Source organism: Vulpes vulpes, chromosome 6 (assembly GCF_048418805.1).
Source record: "Vulpes vulpes isolate BD-2025 chromosome 6, VulVul3, whole genome shotgun sequence".
Taxonomy (NCBI): Eukaryota; Metazoa; Chordata; class Mammalia; order Carnivora; family Canidae; genus Vulpes; species Vulpes vulpes.
Genome location: NC_132785.1, coordinates 47,505,023 through 47,526,167, shown reverse-complemented (window position 1 = coordinate 47,526,167; position 21,145 = coordinate 47,505,023). Strand labels below are relative to the sequence as shown.

The 21,145-nt window shown below is 40.1% G+C and overlaps 1 protein-coding gene across 8 annotated transcripts in view; it reads right to left on the bottom strand.

Annotated features, from left to right (window-relative positions):
• MBNL2 (muscleblind like splicing regulator 2) overlaps nt 1–21,145 on the bottom strand; it is a 161,933-nt gene that overhangs the window by 93,299 nt on the left and 47,489 nt on the right. For all 8 annotated transcript variants that reach the window (XM_026003648.2, XM_026003650.2, XM_026003644.2 and 5 more), the window contains exon 2: nt 17,501–18,285. In XM_026003648.2, the coding sequence (XP_025859433.1) occupies nt 17,501–17,674 (174 nt within the window). In that variant the 5' untranslated portion in view covers nt 17,675–18,285. The remainder of the gene's footprint in view (nt 1–17,500; nt 18,286–21,145) is intronic.

The following is a 21,145-nucleotide window of genomic DNA, read 5'->3' as shown; positions in this document are numbered from 1 at the left end:
TGCTCCTGGGCACACAGATACTCTTCCTAGTACTTATCATACCATGTGACAGTTGCCTGATACTCATTTCTGACTTCATCGCACCCTCACCCATCAAACTATCACCAACTTGAAATCAGGATGACATCTTCACTGCTATATTCTCCATGCCAAAGACAGTACCTGAGATATATCAAGCTTCAGTAAATTTGTTTGATGAATGAATTAGGCAGAGACAAAGTAGAAAAGTTAATAAGTCAAAGGCCTAGAGGTAAAGCCCAGGTAGAAAACGAATCTCCACAAAGAGTGAAAAGCAACATAGACCTTCAAATAGTGAGTCTTATTCAACAGGGATGTTAGGCAGAAAAGCCTAAGAGAAATTTGGAAAGAGGCAGGGCCACAGAGAAGACCTCCACGGTGGGATAACCTCTCCCATCAGAGGAGGTAAAGTTGGACTCTTGCCTTCTGAAGTCCACTTGTTTCTTCAGTCTATGTTCCGCCATTTAAATGGACCTATTGATTAAATGGCAATAAGCCAGGTTCATGTCATGCTTTAGCTATCAAGGCTTTTTTAGTCACATGGAGTCAGACTTGATATTTGGGGCCAAAGATCTAGAGATCTTCTGTGGGTCTAGGCTTCTTCATTTTCTAATATTTAGAGTGAAATACTCAAATAGAACATCTCAACTAAAAATAGTCTTTTTTCTCTTTTCAGCACCGTTTGCAACTACCTGCAAATTTAAATGATAAAGGAAAATTGATGGCATCATCTTTACTATCTTATTAAACCATACTTCTATTACTGATGATTCACTAGAGTGCCAAGAATAGGTATACCAAAAACTTCTATAGCATATTAATGTGTTAAGCATCACACCACATTTAGTTCCTGATATAATTTTGAGTTTCCTCTGGGGAAAAAAACAGTTCTTCTGGATTCCTTTTATAAAAAAAACCACCTTGAAAAAGATTTCAGATACTCAAAAATGTGAATCTTGCTCTATCCCCTTGTGTATATCTGATTTAAAGGTTAATAAGTAATTAGGAAGAACACTCATCCAAAAATTACCAATTAATATACCATCATTTTCATTAAAAGTGCTATTAATTATATTGTTGTACAAATGTCCTGGACTGGCTCATAAAAAGTTACCTAAAGCAATTCTAAATCTTTTGGGGAGAAAGAGAAATTAATCAAAATCAATCACTTTTTAAAATTATGATTTGGGTTTGAGAAGTCAAACAAAAGAGGGTGTTCAAATCAAAAAGCAACCAGAGACCAGCCTTGAAAATTTCCTGAGAAGACAAAAATCTGGCTAGTCATACAAACGAAGTTTAATTTATCTTATTTTGCAAGGTTAACTTGACCTGGATCATTTCTTGCTTAAGTCTCCGAACCTCAAAAGCAAAACGTGAACTGTCTCCCAGTGTTGATGGGAGGTAACCATGGACAAGTTCTCTATGATTTAAGAAAATGCTAGTACTATAACCAGTCACTGTGAATAATAAACCACTTGCTTATGACGTAAGCTGCTTTACAGCAAGGCACCCCGGAGCCTCACTCCCTGTCTTGGTCTGAGTTCTCCCGATTTGCAAACTGTCTTTTTGGTTGCATGTACAATAAACTTACACTCATTACTACGTTGATGATTGGCTGGTTTTACTTCTGTTATTCATGAACTTTTGACAAGGGGAAATGAATGTCCCCATTATTTAGTGTAGATAGAACCTGACATTGACAGGGTTGCATGGTTTATTTTATGTACCCAGTCATTAACACTAAGAAAAGCTACCTAATAAGATATCTTGGCAGATGTTTAATGTGGAAGTTTGACAAATAGCAGCTCTTTGGGTCTTATAATGTAAAGCAGCCCTTTATAAGTGAGATCAAACCTTGGAACTCTCCCCATATATTTTGTCAGTTTCTAGGGACTGTGACTGGAAAGTTATGATGAAAGTCTCTTATATATATGTTGCTCTATACTTAAACTTTATTCTATACCTTAAATGCTGGTCTAAGTCCCTTAGTAGAAACCCACAGAATCCTGAAGTTGGAGAGTTCATGATTAAAGTTGTACCATCACTCTAAGGACCTCACTAGATTAATCCCACTTAATAGTTTTACAGATCTCCAAATTATTCTGTTCTCTCCCTCCTATCCTGTTGCCTCCTGTATGGGCCAAACATCTATTTCTCCTGTGTGCATTTGGGCTAGGCTAGGCAGCTGGCTAGTGTTTGGTAAAGATTAGAACTGTGTAAAGTTGTAGCTCAGCACCATTTTGATGTAATAAACTATAACAGGAATACTTATCATCAATGAAATGAACCAAGTGTGGTATTAGGAACTATACAATCAACCCAGACACAAACCAATGATTTTCCATTGTGTCATAGATATTTACTGGTTGCCAGGCAACTAAATATTCCACCACTGACATCAGGGAAAATTTCTCTTGCTAAGCTTGGATTGGCCATTTTAGTAATTAGTTCTGCATGAGCCAGCCTCTTAAACTCCTGGCGTGGAACTTTTTAAAGGAGACAATACAAATCCCAAGCTTGCATTATTTGAACGGTTCTTGAGATGGGAACTCACCCTCCAGGCATGTTCATATATTTCTTACTCATCTTGAACAAACATCTGTCTTCATTCTTTCCATGGAGCTAGCTTACCTCTTTTTCATCATTCCAACTGTGAATATTTGGAGAGGGCTATCATGTTTTATCTGAATCTTCCTTTCTTCAGAGTAAACATCCCCAGTTTATTTGCTTATTCATCCCTATGGCTTCACATCCTGGTTCCTCTCCCCTCCCAGTGGTGCCCATGGCAATAACTGGTATGGCTTGCTATTGTTTTATAGTTTGCAGTTATGGTTAATCACTTGTAGGCTGTTGTGCTGTTGGATATTTCAGTTAAAACTGGCATAGGAATAAGAAGTCAAAGGGTATGGGACAGAGGCCTGATCTTTTTTATCCTGACTTGGAAAATGCTACCTGGAGACACCATATTTTTGTGCCTTATTGGAACCTTGGAAGACAAACGGAAACTTTAAGACTTTAAGTAATACTTTCAGGGATGCTTACTAGGTCTATGCAGTGTGAGAACAAATGGCTTCCGGGTGTGGTGACATCATCTAGAGTAATATTTTCTAAATTTGGCCATGCATATGAATCACTGGTGAGCTTCTAAAAATACAGATTCCTGGTATCTATACTCAGACTTACTGACTAGATGCCTCCAGAAGTCCCCGAGGAAAAATGTATGGAAGCCACAGATATAGGGTATCCAAAATGAAGGTCAGTCATTCCTTTGAGCTGATCTCTACCTAGCCCGGAAAGCTCTTCTTAACATGTTTTGGTCGCCTCTTGCAGGCCATATGTCTCTTTCCTAAAACAGTCACTTTCAAAAAATTAGTGCCAAATAGTTTAGTATTTGGTTGTTAATTCTGTATGGCTATTTGTCTCCTCGGTTATTTTATAAAACCCATGAGAGCCCGAACTATGTCTTACAGGTCCATGTCTCTCGAGGAATATGGCGCAATATTGGACAGCCACGGATTGGTGGGTGAAGGATTTGGGGGGCAGTGGAAGAAGTTAAGAGACAAAAGGGAGACAGAGGCACAGGAGGTCAGCTAGAAAAGTTTAAGATTAAGGAAATTAAAGAAGATTTTCTTTTAAAAGAAGTTTCTTCTGCATTGTGGCCTGCTACCAGATAGAAGTGATAGAGTTCATGGAGAATGTTGGTCTCTCGCTCGAATTGAGCTTGGTCTTTTTGGACACCAGGCAGTGATCCATAAGACTATGTTTTATCAACATGGCCAGGAGGTCTAACTAACTGAATCCTCTCTCTTCCGGTGCAATTCTTCCATCTGACAAAGTCTACCGTGAGGACACTGCAGACCCCTGATAAAAGTTCCAAACTAAGCATGAAGGGGTCCCTTGGATGGTCACACAGGCTTTTTAAAAAAAAATTTCAAAGACACCTGGAATTTTAAAAGTAATTCAATCTGGATGATGGAAAGACTCTCAAATGATCTTGAGGACCAGCCTCCTCCTGCAACTCCTTCTCTAGGCAGAGCGGCCATCTCAACAGGCAAATGGGAACATGTCATCCTCTTGTGTCAATCCTAGTCCTGAGCAGAGGACTCAAACTCCTACAGGATTTCTCTTACTTACTGTCTTGGGGGTACCCTCTCCCAATGGACTGATCAAGCTCTAGTCACCCTGTGTCCTGTCTTCAGAAAGAGGCAAGTACTTTTATCTCCAGGCTTCAGGGCTCCTCTCTCTCCACATGGTTGCCTCCTCCTCGTCCCTCAGGTCTCTGTTCAGAAAGCGGCTCCTTGAAGAAAGCATCCCAGGCCACCTTTTCTGTTTACATTCTTCCCTGATCATACCGGTTTCTATCCCAGTTTATTTCCAGCTTAGCATTTCTCATGGCTTGAACGTAACTAAATATTTGGAGGAGTGGGGGTAGAAGGTACTGTTTTTAGTGATTTGCTTTCTGTCACTCTCACTGGAACAAAAACCCCATGAGGTCAAGAAACTGTGCTGCTCTTATAACAGGCTATATTGCCAGTGTCTGGCCCAATGCCTGTCACTCTGTGGGCACTCAGTATTTCCTGAATGAACAGCAGTCTTGATAAGTTGTGATTATTTGATTAGTTTGTTGACTTGTCTCTTGTTTCCTCTACTCGACTGTGAGTTCCAGGGGGGGGAACTTGTGTCTTGTTTAGGCACCAAACATAGTGCTCAGCACTTAGTGGGGGCCCAATGACAGCTTTAGAATAAATCAATGGACAAAGATATTTGAATTCTCTAGGAAATGAACTTCGTTCTCTGCAGCTTTACATACCATGCAGAACATCTGGATCTGCCAGGATTCTTCATTAAGAATTCTGCTATCCCCATATTTTCCCGCGATCACCATTCCTGTTAACAACCAAGCACCCGACGGGAGCAGAAGAGAAGCGATGTGAATTAAATTTCTCAAATGAAGCTGCTGATGATTAATTTTACATCCTGAGCATCTGGGTCAGTGCTTCGTTTTATGGCAGGTGTGGAAATAATATCTTTGGTGTCATTATTAATGATTTTACTGAGGGCTGGGAGCACTTGAAATGTTCTTTTGAATGAGATTTGAGATGTGGACCAGACAGGTATTTTTTAAAAAACCAATATATAATGTATCCTACTTTGCAACAAGCATGCTTTTATATTAAGATGGTCACGAATGTACCTTAGTATCCATATCACTTATTCAGTCGAAAACTAAAAGCAATAATTTTTTAACAATACAAAATGTCACTTAAATGACAGTAGACTAAGTGACACATAAACATGTCTCAAGGTGAAATAGTCATTTTGTTTTCCTTTAACTGGGTCAAAACCTTTGAGTCACTTTCCCTTCCTCCTTCTCTTGGCAATATCTCACCTTTGAAGGGGCTTACCATTCATTACCCATACCGTTACCACCAGCTCGGTCATAAGAAAATACTCTCATTAGACATATCCCCAAAATGCTGGTGGGTCAGGCAGGATGGCCAGGTAAGGTTGGTCACAAACAAATATGTTAACATTCACTCCCTGAATCCCAAAGGTCGGTGCTGGGGGTGGATAAGATTTGTCCTCCGTCAATTTTATTCTTCTTGATCATGATGGTGCTGAGAAAGAGTAATACAAACTAGACTGTAATCTTTGAGCCAAAGGAAATTGAAATAAACCAAGTGGAAAGAATATACTACTTAGTATTAGCAGGTCAGTTCATGAGGAAATTATAAAACAGGTGCAGCCTGTCATTGGGGAAACCCCCCCAAGAAGAGCCCTGGTCTCCCCAGCCCCAGAAATGAGTCCCCTTTTCTGGTGTAGAGCCTTGCACTGGATGTCTACTGCCTCTGGCTCCTTGGGGACTTGCTCCCGCACACTGAAACAGACATGTTCTGGGTCTGTTCTAGGTTTCAAAGTCTCCATGAGGCTTGAGCAACCACCACTCCTCCATCTCACCAATGAAAATTTGCTTATTCAATGGATCAATCTGTCCTCCAAAAAGGCCTGAGGAACTTCTGGGTTCCTTTCCGGTAACATGTGGACTTACCAGTGACTTACTAATGCCAAAGCCTTTCTTGTGTGCATGACTCAAACCAGTGAGTCTGATGGTGGGGATTTCAGGCCAGAGAGTATGGATGAGTAGGTCCCTATCTTTGAATTTTATGGAGTAGTAATAATTCCTAAGAAGTATGGGAAACTGGCACAGAGTTGCCCACTTTTTCTTTTGCTGAGTAAGGACATTAAGGAAAAAAGAACAATAAAACTCATCTGTTAAGAAAACCTTTTTAGACACAAAAGGAATATTATGATAGTAAAAAAAAAGAAGAAGAGACAATCTCTGAATAAAAAAATAGATTTTTGAATTGAAAGAATTTCCCTTTATGAAAAAAACGTATTTTTATACAATTTCAGTTGTTCAAGATGAATAAATTCTAGAATGGTGCAGTACAACTTGTCTGTAGATAACAACATTGTGTCATGCCTTTAAAAATTTGTTAAGAGGGTGATCTCCTGTTGTATGTTCTTACCACAATAAAAATGAAACAAAACTAAAACAAAAGTATTTCAGTGTCCCTATTTTATAGCAGAGTAGTGGAAATCTTGTCCAATACCAGCATAAGTCTATAACCAGGCTTTTGGGAACTGAGTTGCTCACAGTGGCCCAACAAGCCAATCCATGAATTTTAATAGCTCTTAGCTGTCACTTATGAGCAAGTCTCCATGTGACCTATCAAGGCAGCCGGAAACATGAACATGACCCAGAAACACCTTTTGGGCTGTAAAGCAAAGAGCTTATTTGTACAAAGCCTTTACCTTTGAGGTTTTATCTGTCTGTAGATTGACGGAAAAATATTAAGCAGTAAGTAGCCAGAAAGGTGATTTGAATTTTGTCAGAACAGTGGTATTTAAAAGTATAAGACTTACGGATATATGTCGCAAATTTGATGGAGCCCCCCATGAGTGCTGGGTACAGGGATAGAATAGGGAGGTCCCTGCCCTACAGCCTCATCTTGTCATGGTGGAGACACAGAGAAGACACACAGATAGGTCATTCCTTAAGGATCATTTCTGAGATTGCTTTTGTGGATAGATGTTTGCCATTTTAGCGAAGTCCAGATGAAAGTCAAGCGCTGAGGCTTGCAGCTACTACGTGGGAGAAAAACATTCCAAGTAGAGAGAGCAGCCCATGCAAAGGCCCCAGGAAACAAAAAGGCCAGTGTGATAGCAGAGCAGTGGTGGTGGTAGGAAGGTGTGGTCAACTAATGGGGCCCAATCACAGGGTGCCTGTGGGGCTGTGATTTCAGAAATGAGATGGACACCAAGAGCAACATAACTGCTAGGTCACTCTGCTCAAGGAGGGAGTGAAAATGCAGGCACCATTATATAGGCTGGTGGTTTGGGCCAGGGCGGTCATGACAGGAGTGCTGGAAAGTGCTCGGGTTTAGGAAATCTTCTGAAGGTGGAGAAAGCAGGGCTTATTGATAGACTGGATAGGGTGGTAATGGTAAGAGAAGACTGAAGCTGAGTTTCAAAATGTTATATTTGATCAAGTGAATAAACAGCACCATCTGAAAATAGGGACACTGGGAACAGTAGGTTGAAAGGGAAGCCAAAAACTTAGTAAATGCACTGAATATGAGATGTCACTTAAATATCAAGGTAAAAATGACACAAGTGGAAGGCGATTTAATACATGAGCTTAGGGGGAGAAATCAGGGCCAGAGATAGAAATTAAGAAATGTTCAGCAAAGGAAAAATGTATACAGTCATTAGATTGTATGAGGTCATCTAGGGAAACCAGTTCTCTGGAATATGGGCGAGAAAGTACCAAGGCTCTGAGGCAAGATCACACCTGGTGAGTTACAAGGCTAAGGTGGTCACTGTGGATGTGAGGAAACACAGGGATATTCAAAGACCAAGGCTGGAAAAAAAAAAAAAAAAAAAAAAAAAGACCAAGGCTGGAATGATGTCAGCAGTCAGAGGTCAGAAGGAGGAGGAATCAGGAAGGCAGACAGAGCAGGAGTGGCCAGTGAGGTAGGGGGATACCGGACAGTGATTCATCAACATGATGTGCATAACGTCTTCCAAGGATGACTCAGAGCAGTTGATGAATGTGATCTGTCCTCAGTGATGGCTACTGATGGAGGGGTATGCACTGCTCTGTTCCCGGCGCTCAGCAGCACCTGTCCCACAATCAATATTTGTTTATTGGTTTTGAACAGAGGTTAAGCGTCGCAGCCTATAGACAGAATCCAGCCTGGAAGTGTGTTTTGTTTGAAAATATTTTAATTGGTTGTCAATATTTAGAAATTGGAAAACTTCACACCAAAATATGGATCTCTGGTTCTTTTCTAAAAATCCCCAGGATTCAGGGCACCTGGGTGGCTCAGTGGGTTAAGCGTCTGCCTTCGGCTCAGGTCATGAATCCAAGGCCCTAGGATCAAGCCCCACATCAGAGTCACTGCTCAGCAAGGAATCTCCTTCTCCCTCTCCCTCTCCCTCTGCTGCTCCCCTACCCTCTGCTCATGCTCTCTCTCTCTCTCTCTCTCTCTCTCTCTCTCTCCCTCTCTCTCAAATTAATAAACACATCTTTAAAAAATATCCCCAGGATTCTCAGAAGCCAGACAGCAGCTGTGTGTGGCTGAGTGGCAGTGGGGTCATGTGCTCTTCTATCATTCCTCTGTAGCCTGCACTGGTCCCCGAGTTTCCCCAACAGTGAGTGCAGATAGAGTGCCTCACTCATATTTCCTGCTGAGTCCTTCAGATTTTGCTTGTTTAGTGAAAGAGGGAATGAATGAATGAATGAATGAACAAAGGAGTGGATGTATGAATGAATATTTCTCCACGGGGCACCTGGAGCCCACTCAGAGAGGTGAAATGATGTAAGAGTAGGTGCAGGAAAGCCAGGGCTCAGATACACACTCCCAGGCCAATGCTTTTACTTAGTCTTTGCTTCATACTTCGCCGTTGTATGAAAAACATCCTAAGAGAAAAACACAAGTCTGAACAAAAGGAAGAAGGGTCCTGACAAAATGCTATTTCCATTTTCAGGAAAAAAAAAATAGTCTATTAAGCAAATCATGGTAAATGTTTCTTTCTCCTTAAGCCTTTGTGAAAAATGGTTTCATAAGAAACTGCTACACAGACTAACAAGTTAGCATCACTGCCCAAGGCAAATGGAATAATAAACAAATAGAATTATTAAGGAATATAATTAAGGTTAAAAGTGATACTTTATTCCATTTGGTTTTTGGAGAAAATAAATTTTGTCATTTTTCTCTGTAGATTTTTTTAATCTATTTTCACGTTTTAAACACAGGTTATTGTAATCATGGAATGTCAACTGATCACCTCTCTTTCTTCTACTCCATACCAAAGACTCTTGCCAACTCTGATGATGGCAAGTGGCTATGCAGGGCAGGGTGTAGAGGCAGATTTTGAAACCAGTCTGGGCTCATGAATTAGACTACAGTATTTGACTTCTGATGTCTTCTAGATTTCGATATTATTCTTATGTTTGAACTATGTCCCCTCCTCCACCCAAAAGATGAATTGAAGGATTAACCCCCATGCCCCAGAAGGTGACTTGATTTTGAGGTAGGGACATCGCAGATATCACTAGTATAACTGGTGTCCCTGTAAGAAGGGGATATTTACACACAGACTCAGAGGGAGGACCATGAGAAGAGAGACACATGGGAAGACAGACATCTACGAAAGTGGAGGTAGAGATCTGAGGTATGTTGCCACAAGCCAGAGAATACACTGAGTTACCAGCAGCTAGAAGAGGGAAGGAAGCGTTCTCTCACACCAGCTTCAGAGGGAGCATGGTCCTGCCAACACTTGATCGGACTCGCAACCCCCAGAACTGACAGATGATAAATTTCTGTTGTTTTAAGCTGCCCTGTCTTTGGTAATGTGTTATGACAACCCTAGGAAACCAATACAGAGATTATTTTGTCTGGCTCTTAATTTTAGACAGGTTAGAATATAGATTTCTCAATGGTAGAAGCTGTGTCCCCAGGAAGGTGGTGCCACTCAAAAATGTCACATACGTGCTATCCCTAAATAGGACACTGAGGCAGATGCCACATTGCTTGAGAATCCCCATTCCTTGGCTCACCAAAGGCACTGAAACTGATTGCACCTGCACTTACACCAGAGCAATGGCTGTCCTCTTGTCCTGGAAGCTAGGAGTAAATTCTTCTTTAGTGTAGAAATATCTCGAGCATCAGGAAGGATCTGGATGTTAATCTTGGCTCTAGGCAAATCTGAGAAATAACCCAAAGATATCTTTAACGATCCTTGGTCATCTTGTGCCCACTTAATGTGTGGGACTTCTCTGTAGGTGAGAGTTTTTTGACTTTCAGTCTATAGATAGTTTCTAGAGGCTAACATGAAACCCTTGAGATCTTAAGATTGTTGCAATTGTCCATATTGGGTAAACATTTCATAGTTTTTATTAATTCTTAAGGATGTTATACTTCCCCACAACGAGAAGAAGAAGGAAAAAGAAAGATTAAGAGTCCTGAGCAGGGTGGTCAGTATCAAGCTAAGGTTTTGTGCCTGGAGTACAAGGCATAAGGATGGAGTGGGGTGATGACTTGGGGTGAGGACAAAATGAAGAGTTTGGATTTAGATATGTTGAACTACAGGCAAGTATGAACCATGCATATGGGGTGTTGGGTGGGCATCTGGAGCCAGAGAGGTTGGCAAGGAAAGAATGGGGATTCTGGGGACACCCAGAATGGGGATTGATAGGCACAGAGGTAGGAACTGAATGCTGACCCTTTCAGAACTGACCACCGACCTGACCTACAAAAGGGGCAACACTGAGTCTTCCCATAGGGGAGTGAGTATTCACATAGGGGAGCAGGAGAGGAAGAGGTGGCATTAGAGGAGAAACTGGAAGGAAGGTTGCAGTGATAGAAGAACGAGGAGTGTACCATGGTGGAAAAGAGCAGGAGAGAACTCCAAAGAAGGGGCTGCTCAGGCTTGCAGAACAAAACAGAGAATTTTTAAAAAAGGATGAATCACCACACAGAGACATTTGGGGTGTGAGGTTCACTGATGATCATCAGTAAGTCCCTTTTGAAACATTCGGGGGACTCTTTCGTTAATTTGTGCACTCTTTGAATGGTTATTATTGCCTTTCTCCTATGTGCCAGATGCCATGCTAGGTGCTTGGACACAGAGATGAATAAGACTCAATCCAACCTTTAGGAGGCTTATGGGGACACACAGAGGGATAAACTGTTATATGGAGGTCTGAATAATGTCACCAAGGGGCAGGTGGTTGATTTGCCAGGGAGGGCAGAAGTCAGATGGCATGAAAATGACCTCTTATATGCAGGAAGTAGAATTGGCAGGTCCAAGAATCCTTAAAGTAAAACATGTCCTGCACTTTATCAGAACATCCAAAATCATATGTTGCACAATCACATGGGCGCACACAGACACCAAGACCTTGGACCAGTGCCACTTTTGTTACTGAGACCTAGTAAGTGATGATATACTGTTTGTTCACAAATACAAACAAAAATCAATACATGTGCCTGGCTCTCTCTCCTTTTCAAATATTTAATCTCTTAGTACCTAAATTGGTCTATTCCTGGGGGCTTCCAATTTAGAATGATTTTGACACTTCAATGTGTTAAACTTGTTAAACATGAATATTATTGAGATATTAAGAGGTTTAGAATTTATTAGACCAATGATTTATTTTGTAAGAGGAGTTAGGGGGAGGGATGGGGTGGTGGCAGCTTTGGCTGCCTCAATTAGACCCTTTTCCCACCATTATAAGTTACATGCGAGTCACTCACAGTTTTGAACCTGTATCCACAGCCATAATGGTTGGCTGAATGGCATTTACCTTATAGAGTTGTCAGAAGGAACTGATAATGCATGACAAGTGCTTGGCAGATAGTAGTCTCTATCTGACTACAGAGATTTCTATTGATAAGGAAATAATTATCTGAGATTATATTTTTCAAATCAAGCCAGAATTGAGCATATAACTTAAAAAATACTCAAGCAAGTTCTGCAAAGAATTAGCCTCTATTTGAAAGCAATTCAAGAACATAAAGTTAAGGTCAAGGCCAATAACATACATTTTTTAGTATGTTTTTAAGGACTATCCAAAATGGTCACCTATCTACCATTTTTTATTTTGAAATTTTCACCCATATATATATGATGATTAAAATTTTATTTGCCATCAGCCAACTTATAGCCAGCATCCTGTAAATAAGTGAACAGAATCTACTTTTTTACATTTTTGAAACTTAGAGAATAATAAAAAGTAGTTTCTGCATCCTGTGTAGCTTCAGAGAAAGTGAAATAATTTGTCAACTTTCTAATGCTGTATTATACTTCTAGAGTCATTGGTGTCCTCCAATTCCTGATTTTGAAATCTACTGGGATATTGAGAATGGGATCATAGCACATGGCTGCACAGGCTCTGCACTGCACAACTCCAGTGGATGCTGGCTACATAGACTATGTTGAGAAATGCAACCCTACTGTACAGCCATATGCAGCAGCCCTATCTGAGAGATTTGAATACTTTCCTGATGAACATGCTCTACCATTCAACAAATGCTTATTGAGTATCTAATGTGTATGAGACATTTTTCTAGGCTCTGGGGAATACGACAGTGATCAAAAAAGATGTAATTATTATCTACATAGAGCTTACATTCCAGCAGAATGCAGGGGGACAGATAACGAGCAAAAACGAAGTATGCATAGGGTTTATCAGGAGGCGATACCGTTAAGGCAAAGAGTAAGCCAGATGATGAGGAAATGGAGTCACAGCAATGGGGAAAAAACTATTTGAAATAAGGTTGGCAAACAGGCTTCACCTTTGGCATTTTTGATTGAAAACCTGAAGGGAATGAGGTACAGGCTGCCCATACAACCTACGCAAGAATATTCCAGGCAGAGCAAAGAGCAAGTTCAAACATCCTAAGGTAGAAGCCTAGTTGGCCCATCCAGGGAACAGCAAAGAGGCAGGGTGGCTGCAGTGGATTGGATGCAGGGACAGGAATAGGACTGACGTCTGGTGATTGGGCTGAGAAGCAGATCTCTTAGGGCCTAAACAGCTTTCCTGAGGATTAGTCTTTACTCAAATGAGATGGAAGCCACTGGGAGGTCTTGAATAGGGGAGTGACATCATCTTATTCAGGTGTGAAAAGAATCACACTATCTTTGAACGAATTTTTATTATGTAAAGTCTAAACAACTTCTCCAAATACTCTAGGAATGCTTTGGTTTCTTTTGCCAAAATTAGCAACAGGATTTTAATTTAATTTTTAAAAATTGTTTCATTTTTAAGTCCAGTTTGAATTAAAATGTTTAAGCAAATATATTAAATACCTCATCAAGTGGTGAAACCTCTAGTCTTGATAAGAACTAAAGCAAATGCATGTATTCAATGTTTCAATTTACAAAACAATCCAGATTAGTTCCTCTCAGGTTACAGGGAAAAGAACATGAAAAGAAAAACCTCAAACATCTCAACCATGAAGGGAGACTGTTTTATGGATTATAAAGGCACAGAGATGGGGTTGGTCAAGGCTACAGGGAAGTTCATTGCTCACAAAGCAATTTGCATTTTGTCAAGTGAACCTAGCTTGTAAAACACAATGTTCCGGAATGTTCTGGCCTTCTGGAAAAAATTTAAGCAACTCTACTGTTAAAAAAATATCACAAATGCCCTGCATGCCTGGTGGTTTCACTTAAACTGCAACAAGGTTAACAGTTGTGAATAAAGTACGGTTGTCATTCTAAGAACTCTGCTCTATTTTCTGGAACATTTTTAATAAAAGTATTTAAATATGTACAATTCTCTTTCCAAAGACCTCAGCAAATCTCTTTTCTAACCTCGTACAAATTTGTTTAGTATGTGTTTATGGATGTTTACTCATGGATGCAAATAACTCATCACGAAAAACAAACAAAAGGAATAGCTCAGGCTCACAGTAGACTGGTTGCTATATTGATATGCCAACATAGTTTCCTCTTACTTGTTTTCATGAATAAAAATACTCCATAATGTTTGAGAAAATTTTGTAACAAATAATAACAACAAAAATAATGTCTGCCTCACACTTAATTTCTTGTAATCTCATGACTAATTTGCAATGCTGAGTAATTTGCTCACACAGTAAGTAGGTTCTTAAGAGTTTGGATACATGAACAGTTGGATGTTTTATGGGTTGGACACGTCTTGCCTATAAAGCCAGTCATCGAAACCAACGTCTAGGCTGTGATACTTTATTATAAAGGGAAAATAACTAACATGACCAGTCCCTACCATGTCCCATCCTATGCTAGGCTTCCAGCATATCCTAGGCCAGTTGGTCTTTGCAGTAACCTTATGAAGATGGAATTATTACTTCAATTTTAAACAAGAGGAAACTGAAATCAAGGAGATAAAATAATTTGTCTCAAATGATATAGCTTGCCTGCAGCCAGCCAGAATTCATTCAAGCCCTGGCCTGACATCAAAGCCCTTGCACTTCGGTTTTAGGCTGGTTCCACTGAGCAACATGGTTTTATTTAACATATTAAATGAGGGGCATCTGGGTGGCTCAGTGGTTGAGCATCTGCCTTTGGCTCAGGTCATGATCCCGGTGTCCTGGGATCCCTGGGATCGAGTCCTTCTCCCTCTGCCTATGTTTCTGTGTCTCTGATGAACAAATAAATGAAATCTTAAAAATATATATATTACATGAAGTAAGATTAAACAGCTTAAGTATTATTGTCATCATAATTTTTCTTTTCAGCTCCCACTTTGGGGTGCCTTTTTTATTTGCCTGTCCTTATTGTAAGAACTCGTAATTCTAAAAAAAAAAAAAAAAAAAAAAAAGAACTCGTAATTCTTATATCCACCTTGCAAGGTGAATATGCCAGCATGGTGCTGGGTACTGTGCATTCCTGAGCCAATTTCAGTGGTGAATAGCCTCATTTTACCGACAAACAATAAAGCTACGAAGTGATAGGTGACCCACCCAAAGCGAGGAAGTGGTGGAGCAGGCATGTATACTTGGGTCTTACTCTTGTGCCTGTGGGCTCCTTTCACATTGTCTACAGTTTCACAACTTTAAAAATAAATAGCATCACACTCAAATTCGATAATCTGAAATTTTACAACTTTAAAAGGGAACTGATAACTTAGGAGAATATGCAACTATGCTTCAACACTTGAAAATGATTCTACTAGACACTTCTGAAAATGATCTTTAAAGCTCAACATTCTCATGGCTCGGTTCATGTTTTTATACTGAACATAGCCTTTCTTGATCCTTTCCCTGTGGGTTGGAATCCTCAAACAATTGTGGTCCTGGTGAATTCACAGTGAGGTAATAAATTATAAGGGTCTGGCAGCTGTCCTCTTGATGTTCAAGAAATACTTAGCCTTGATACATTGGGCATATCTCCCTCATATCTCCTTAACTAGTTTGAAGAATTAAAATTTCTAAGAAATCTCCTAAAATGCTGTTTTCATGCTAAATATGCAACCAGAGAAGGCTTGGATTAATAAAAGGAAGGAAGGGGGATCCCTGGATGGCTCAGTGGGGGAGATCCCTGGGTGGCTCAGTGGTTTAGCGCCTGCCTTTGGCCCAGGGTGTGATCCTGGAGTCCCGGGATCGAGTCCCGGGATCGAGACCCACGTCGGGCTCCCGGCATGGAGCCTGCTTCTCCCTCCTCCTGTGTCTCTGCCTCTCTCTCTCTCTCTATCTCTCTGTGTCTATCATGAATAAATAAATAAATCTTTATAAATAAATAAATAAATAAATAAATAAATAAATAAATAAATAAAAGGAAGTGGGATGACCTGGAAAATGAATTTCTTGTCTCTGACCTGTTTCCATATCTTGAAGTTCTTTTGATCTAGTTTTTAATCTATACTGCTTTTTATAGTGAATCCTTCCATTGGTGACTTCCACAGAAGCAAGTACATACTCAGTTTACTTGTTTGACTAAAAGCAAAATAAATACTAATATAAAAATATGCTTATACTGTTTTACTTTATATAATTATGATTTACCCATCTATTTCTGTGTAGACAAAATAATTCATACTTTTAAAGTCTGATCTAATAAGCTTTTGATAAAAAAAGGATAAAATAGGGTAGTTATTAAGATAAATAACAGCTAATTTTTCAAGTTTTAACCCTTAAAATACTTCTCTTAGACTACAAATGTATCCTTCTGCTTTTCCTGTCTAGACAAATTTTCCCTTTAAGATATACTTAAATATATGAATTCTTAAATTTCAGTTTTGACTTGCAAATATCATAAGACATAACTTTTTACTTTAAGCTAGAAATCATCCCCCAAAACATACCCAACCCTTCAATATCTAAGAGCAGGCTAATGTCACTATTTTGTAAACTCCCAGCAGTACAACTTCCCAGGAGCTTGGATCAACTTTTTTTTTTTTTTTTTTAACTCTTTGGTAAGCTTATTTATATGAAGTTTTGCAGAGATATAAACGTTAAGTTCTTTTTAAGCCATGTATCTTACCTCCATTTGAAACAATACATGATGATGCTCAGACTGTCTTAGACAATCTGGGATTCACCGAATTCATATTTTAGGGCAAAATAAACCTCAAAGAATTATGGGCTGAGTCACTTGTACTTCCTTTCAATTAGATATTTCATTATAATTCCCCTATTTCTGCAAGTCCAAACCTTGCCAGCATTGGTGTACAACTTGGGTTGCTTCAACCGTCTAAAAAATTTCTTGAAATAGTTAGCTGGAAGCCACCTCTCTCTTCTATGTATCCCCACAGAAGTCTATTTCTCCCTTAAAGCTTGTGTCCCTTTCTATCTACTATATTAGTTATTTGCTGACGTGCTATATTTTCCCTCCCAGATAGTGAGCTGAAAGATGCTATCTTGAATTACATTCATTCCTTCTGTGATGGGTTAACTAATACATAGTGGGTTCTCAGGAGTATTGAGTGTGTACTCAATAATTTCTCTTAGCCATGACGAATTGTCAGAGAGAATGAAAAACCTATTTAGAAGTATTTTAGGAAGCCCTTGGTCAAGAAAGAAAGCCACAAGAGTAGAAAATTCTTCGAGAGGAGAATCAGAGTAACTGGCACATAAAAGTGACACATTCAATTTCTTCACCTTTATATAACCTCCAGAAGATCAAACGTTAATAAAATATTTATCTTCAGTTGTCACAAGCCAGACTTTGATTTAAAACTCTTGGGTACATGAATGTCATGCCAGACCCAAAATACACCATCATGTATTTTTAATTTAAACATGGATCTGTGAAAAATTTATGTATGCCCGATACTAAAAAACGTGGGTGAAAATCTCCCACCAGTCACCACAAACAAGAAAATAGAGCCTAAAAATAACCATCGAACCCCCATGAAAGTACCACAGAGAACATTCCCTTGGAAAGTCCAGTGTGCCAAGGATGGGACACGTGAAACGCATCCCCTTACCTTGAGGGAATCGAAGCAGGCAATGACTCTTCCGTTCTCCACCTGGCAGCTCTTGGGGGGGTGAGCAAATTTGCACTCCTCGTCGGAGCGGGAGCAGGTGCCCCTCTGGAACTGCCTGCAGACCTCTAACGTCAGCCACTTTGTGTCTCTGACGGGGGCCACGTTCAAGGCCATGGTGCTCAAGGGACGACGGGGATTCTGTTCGTTTCCGTCAAATGATGAAATCAATCCAGGTCCCAGTGATTCTGAAACTACTGTTGTGAAAACCCCCACATGTGCGTCGGAAGGTAAGTGATAAATTGCTTAGTGAAGTCCAATCCAGGAAGCAGTGAGGAGGGAATCTATCGGCAGGCAGTCACTCATCAATCAATATGCCCCACTTGGAGACTGCGGGCCGCGGCAGAAGCATGCTCAGTGTCATCTCTGGCTGTAAATGTCCGAGTCTCTTGACCGATCTGCAGACACCACTGTTTTTAATAAAGTGACTTCAATATCATGGCACTCCTTGGGAGAATATTCAGTTCTGACGCTCACAGCTATTGACGGTGCTGGAAAATAAGTCACCTAGACGCCCAGATCTTGGCCAGATCTCTCTTTCCTCCCACCTTTCTAGATTCTGAAATCGATCAGTTGGCAAAGTCAGACAATCTGAGGTATCTTCATCCACTGCAAGATCAGGGTAATGTGGATTTGACGGAAGAACGATCTGAACACCACGAGAGCTCGGGCTTTTGCTGCAGTTCCCAGCAAAAGTGACTCCACACAGGCACTTTTAAATCATGAACCTGCAGAACACAAAGAAGACATCAACTTACACCCAAACTCGGTGGAATCAACACTTTGACAAACTGTTTTAGCTCTTACCTAGAATTTGCAAAAGTGCAGTGTAGAGCTTTGAGCTTAGAGGCTAGTGAGGGAAGTTATGCATTAGAGAGAGAAAGAGAGAGAGAACACACAACTGCAACCGTACTGCAGAAATAATCTAGGCAGCAGTCCAAAAGTTAGGAATGACTCAAACACATGAGTGTGGCAGACACAATAATTAGGCATTCCGAAACAATCCCATCTAATGCGCCTCATCGCCCAAACAGCATATTACAATCGTGGCTTCTGATTAATTTCACAGTTAGGCCATTGATTATATTGTTGGAGATGCTATCAACAATCATTCAGGATATGTCTCTCCTATATGATAAGGGTATTGGCATTTTGGATGAATCATGAGCTCCCTGTTCTTTACATCCTTTCCAGTTTGCAGACATTGGAACATAGAAATGGATAGGTCGAAGGTTCCTAATATTTAATTTTAGGTCTCTTAAGCTTGCTCTCTACTCCTACTACTTGCTTCATGTTAGAATTCCCCTCTACTGTAAGCCCTCAGAGGGCAAGGACTATTTGTATTTGTCATTTCTATGTCATTGGTGCCTTAGTTCATGGCTATTAGGCCCTCAAAAAATATTTACCGACCAGTGTAACTGATGACCATCTCACTGACTCAAGGGATGAACACAAGTTAGTTTTAGTTTAGTTCAGTTTGGGTTGTAACAGAGTCACCATCTGCCCTGTTCTGCAGAATGCTGGAGTTAAATCACATATCTACAACAAAAATATAATCAGTAAGTTCAGATTTCTAAAATCATCATATTTGGTTGCGTTTAATATTTTCAAGGATTATGGAATCCTTAAAATAGTAACAACATTGTTGGGTTCAGGATGAGTAAAGGACTGAGTATTAGACGCTGATCAGTTTCATAGATCTTATGTGCTACAAACTACCTTCCCCACATGCCTAGCCTTGGTGTCCTTCTAAGAAAATTTTAAATAAGAACTTTAAGGAAACTGGAAGTTGATTATTTTAAATCAGCATGTACAAATAAGTTCAAACAGTAATAATTTTTGCGCGGCTCACAAATGTCCCTGAAAAAGTAGGTCTCATGATAATTAAGTTTCGTTAACTCCAGGTAAACTGGGCTGAACAGGCTTCTTGCCATAGGGGTTTTGTTTTTTTGTGTTTTGTTTTTCTCTGCTCTTGAGTGAGTCTCTAATAGGGGAAGAGAAACAATGGCATCTCTCAAGCTTATCCGATCATGGAACATTTATTTAGCAAGACACCTCTTGGGACTAGTAGGAAATGCTGCTCCATCCCAGTACTTCTTTTACTTTTTAGTAGAAGTGTTTGAATGAGTAATAATTGGATGTGCATGTAAGAAAATTGGCAACCTCAAGAGCTATGACACATACCTAACTCCATTGTAAAATATTTGAGGGGACAGGCAGGCTCCTGCTTGTCTGTTTGGCAGCATTGTGTTCCCAGCAGCTAACATCAACCCGCTTAACTAGGCAGTTCAAGAAGATGAGTTTAATAACCAAATTTACTCTGGGTCAGGTTTCGCAGACCAGCCTGGACCTGCATCCTCATTACCTCAACCCCCATCTCTAACCCCCGTGGAGAACAAAGGATGAGGGAAGCAAGGGACAAGAAAACATTCCTGTCTGTGTATTCAGTGGAGCCAAGGCACTAATAATGAGGTTTAAAATGATGGGTTGGCCACATCTAGTTTATATTTACACAATATTACATAGAGTCCCTGAGTCCGAAGGACCAAGTCTGATGGGATTACAGGACAACAAAGATGAAGGAGAAGCTCATCCCCAAAGGCAGTGCAACCTTGGCCATGGATGGCTTCATGTGCAGGAAAAGAAACAGGCAAACATTTATGTATTTATGCATAGATGGCAAGTGAGTAATTATTCAAGTATTCCTAAAAACCACACAAGAATAATGCTCTCAACCCAGTCCAGTGAATGGAGTAGGAATTTGCTTATAGTTTTGGGTAAGCAGTCATTATTTTCCTGGGAGGAACAGACTGCCATCTCCAGTTACTAATGAAAATCCAACCAGAATTTGGAGGGTCAGATTCTAGGGAGATCAACTTGCTTTTAAAAGCAGAGGAGCCATGCTTCCCATTGGCAAGATTCCTATGCAAGTCAACAATGTTCCAGAAGGAAATGGAAGTACATCACGTTGTACCTAAATATATTGCTATCTTTTCATGAGTCCCCTCTTTCTTCCAGCTTGTTCTATGTTTCGATCCTAAAAGTTACAGAGCTACTGTGATCAAAGACACTGTCTCCCTTGGGCCATCACAACCTCCATCTCCTGGAATGGGTACCAGCAGGCAGTTGGTGGAACACGGATGAGAGAGCAGATTTGAAGGAGGTTAAGGAAGACCACCAAAGGAGATGGCCAATGATGTGAAAGGATGGAGGAAACCAATTTTTGTCATGGTTATCAAAGGACGAGACTAAACTCTGCTAACACATGGACCAAAATACATATTGGATCTACCAGACTGTAGATTCCCAGGAGGAAAGGTTACATGTTAAGGCTTTGCTCTCCAGTATGGTAGCCACAGCTACATGTGGCTTCTGAGCATTTGAAATGTGGCTAGTGCCACTGAGGAACTAAATTTTAAATTTTATTTATTCTTAATTGATGTAAATTTAACTTAAACATTGACCCTCAGTTTAGTTGTTGGAAAACTTTCAAGTGTGCTTGGAGTGGCTTGGGTACATAAATCCACGTCTAAGTCATAAATTTTATGAAACCTAAATACAGAATAAGAATTTCCAATGAATTCAGCT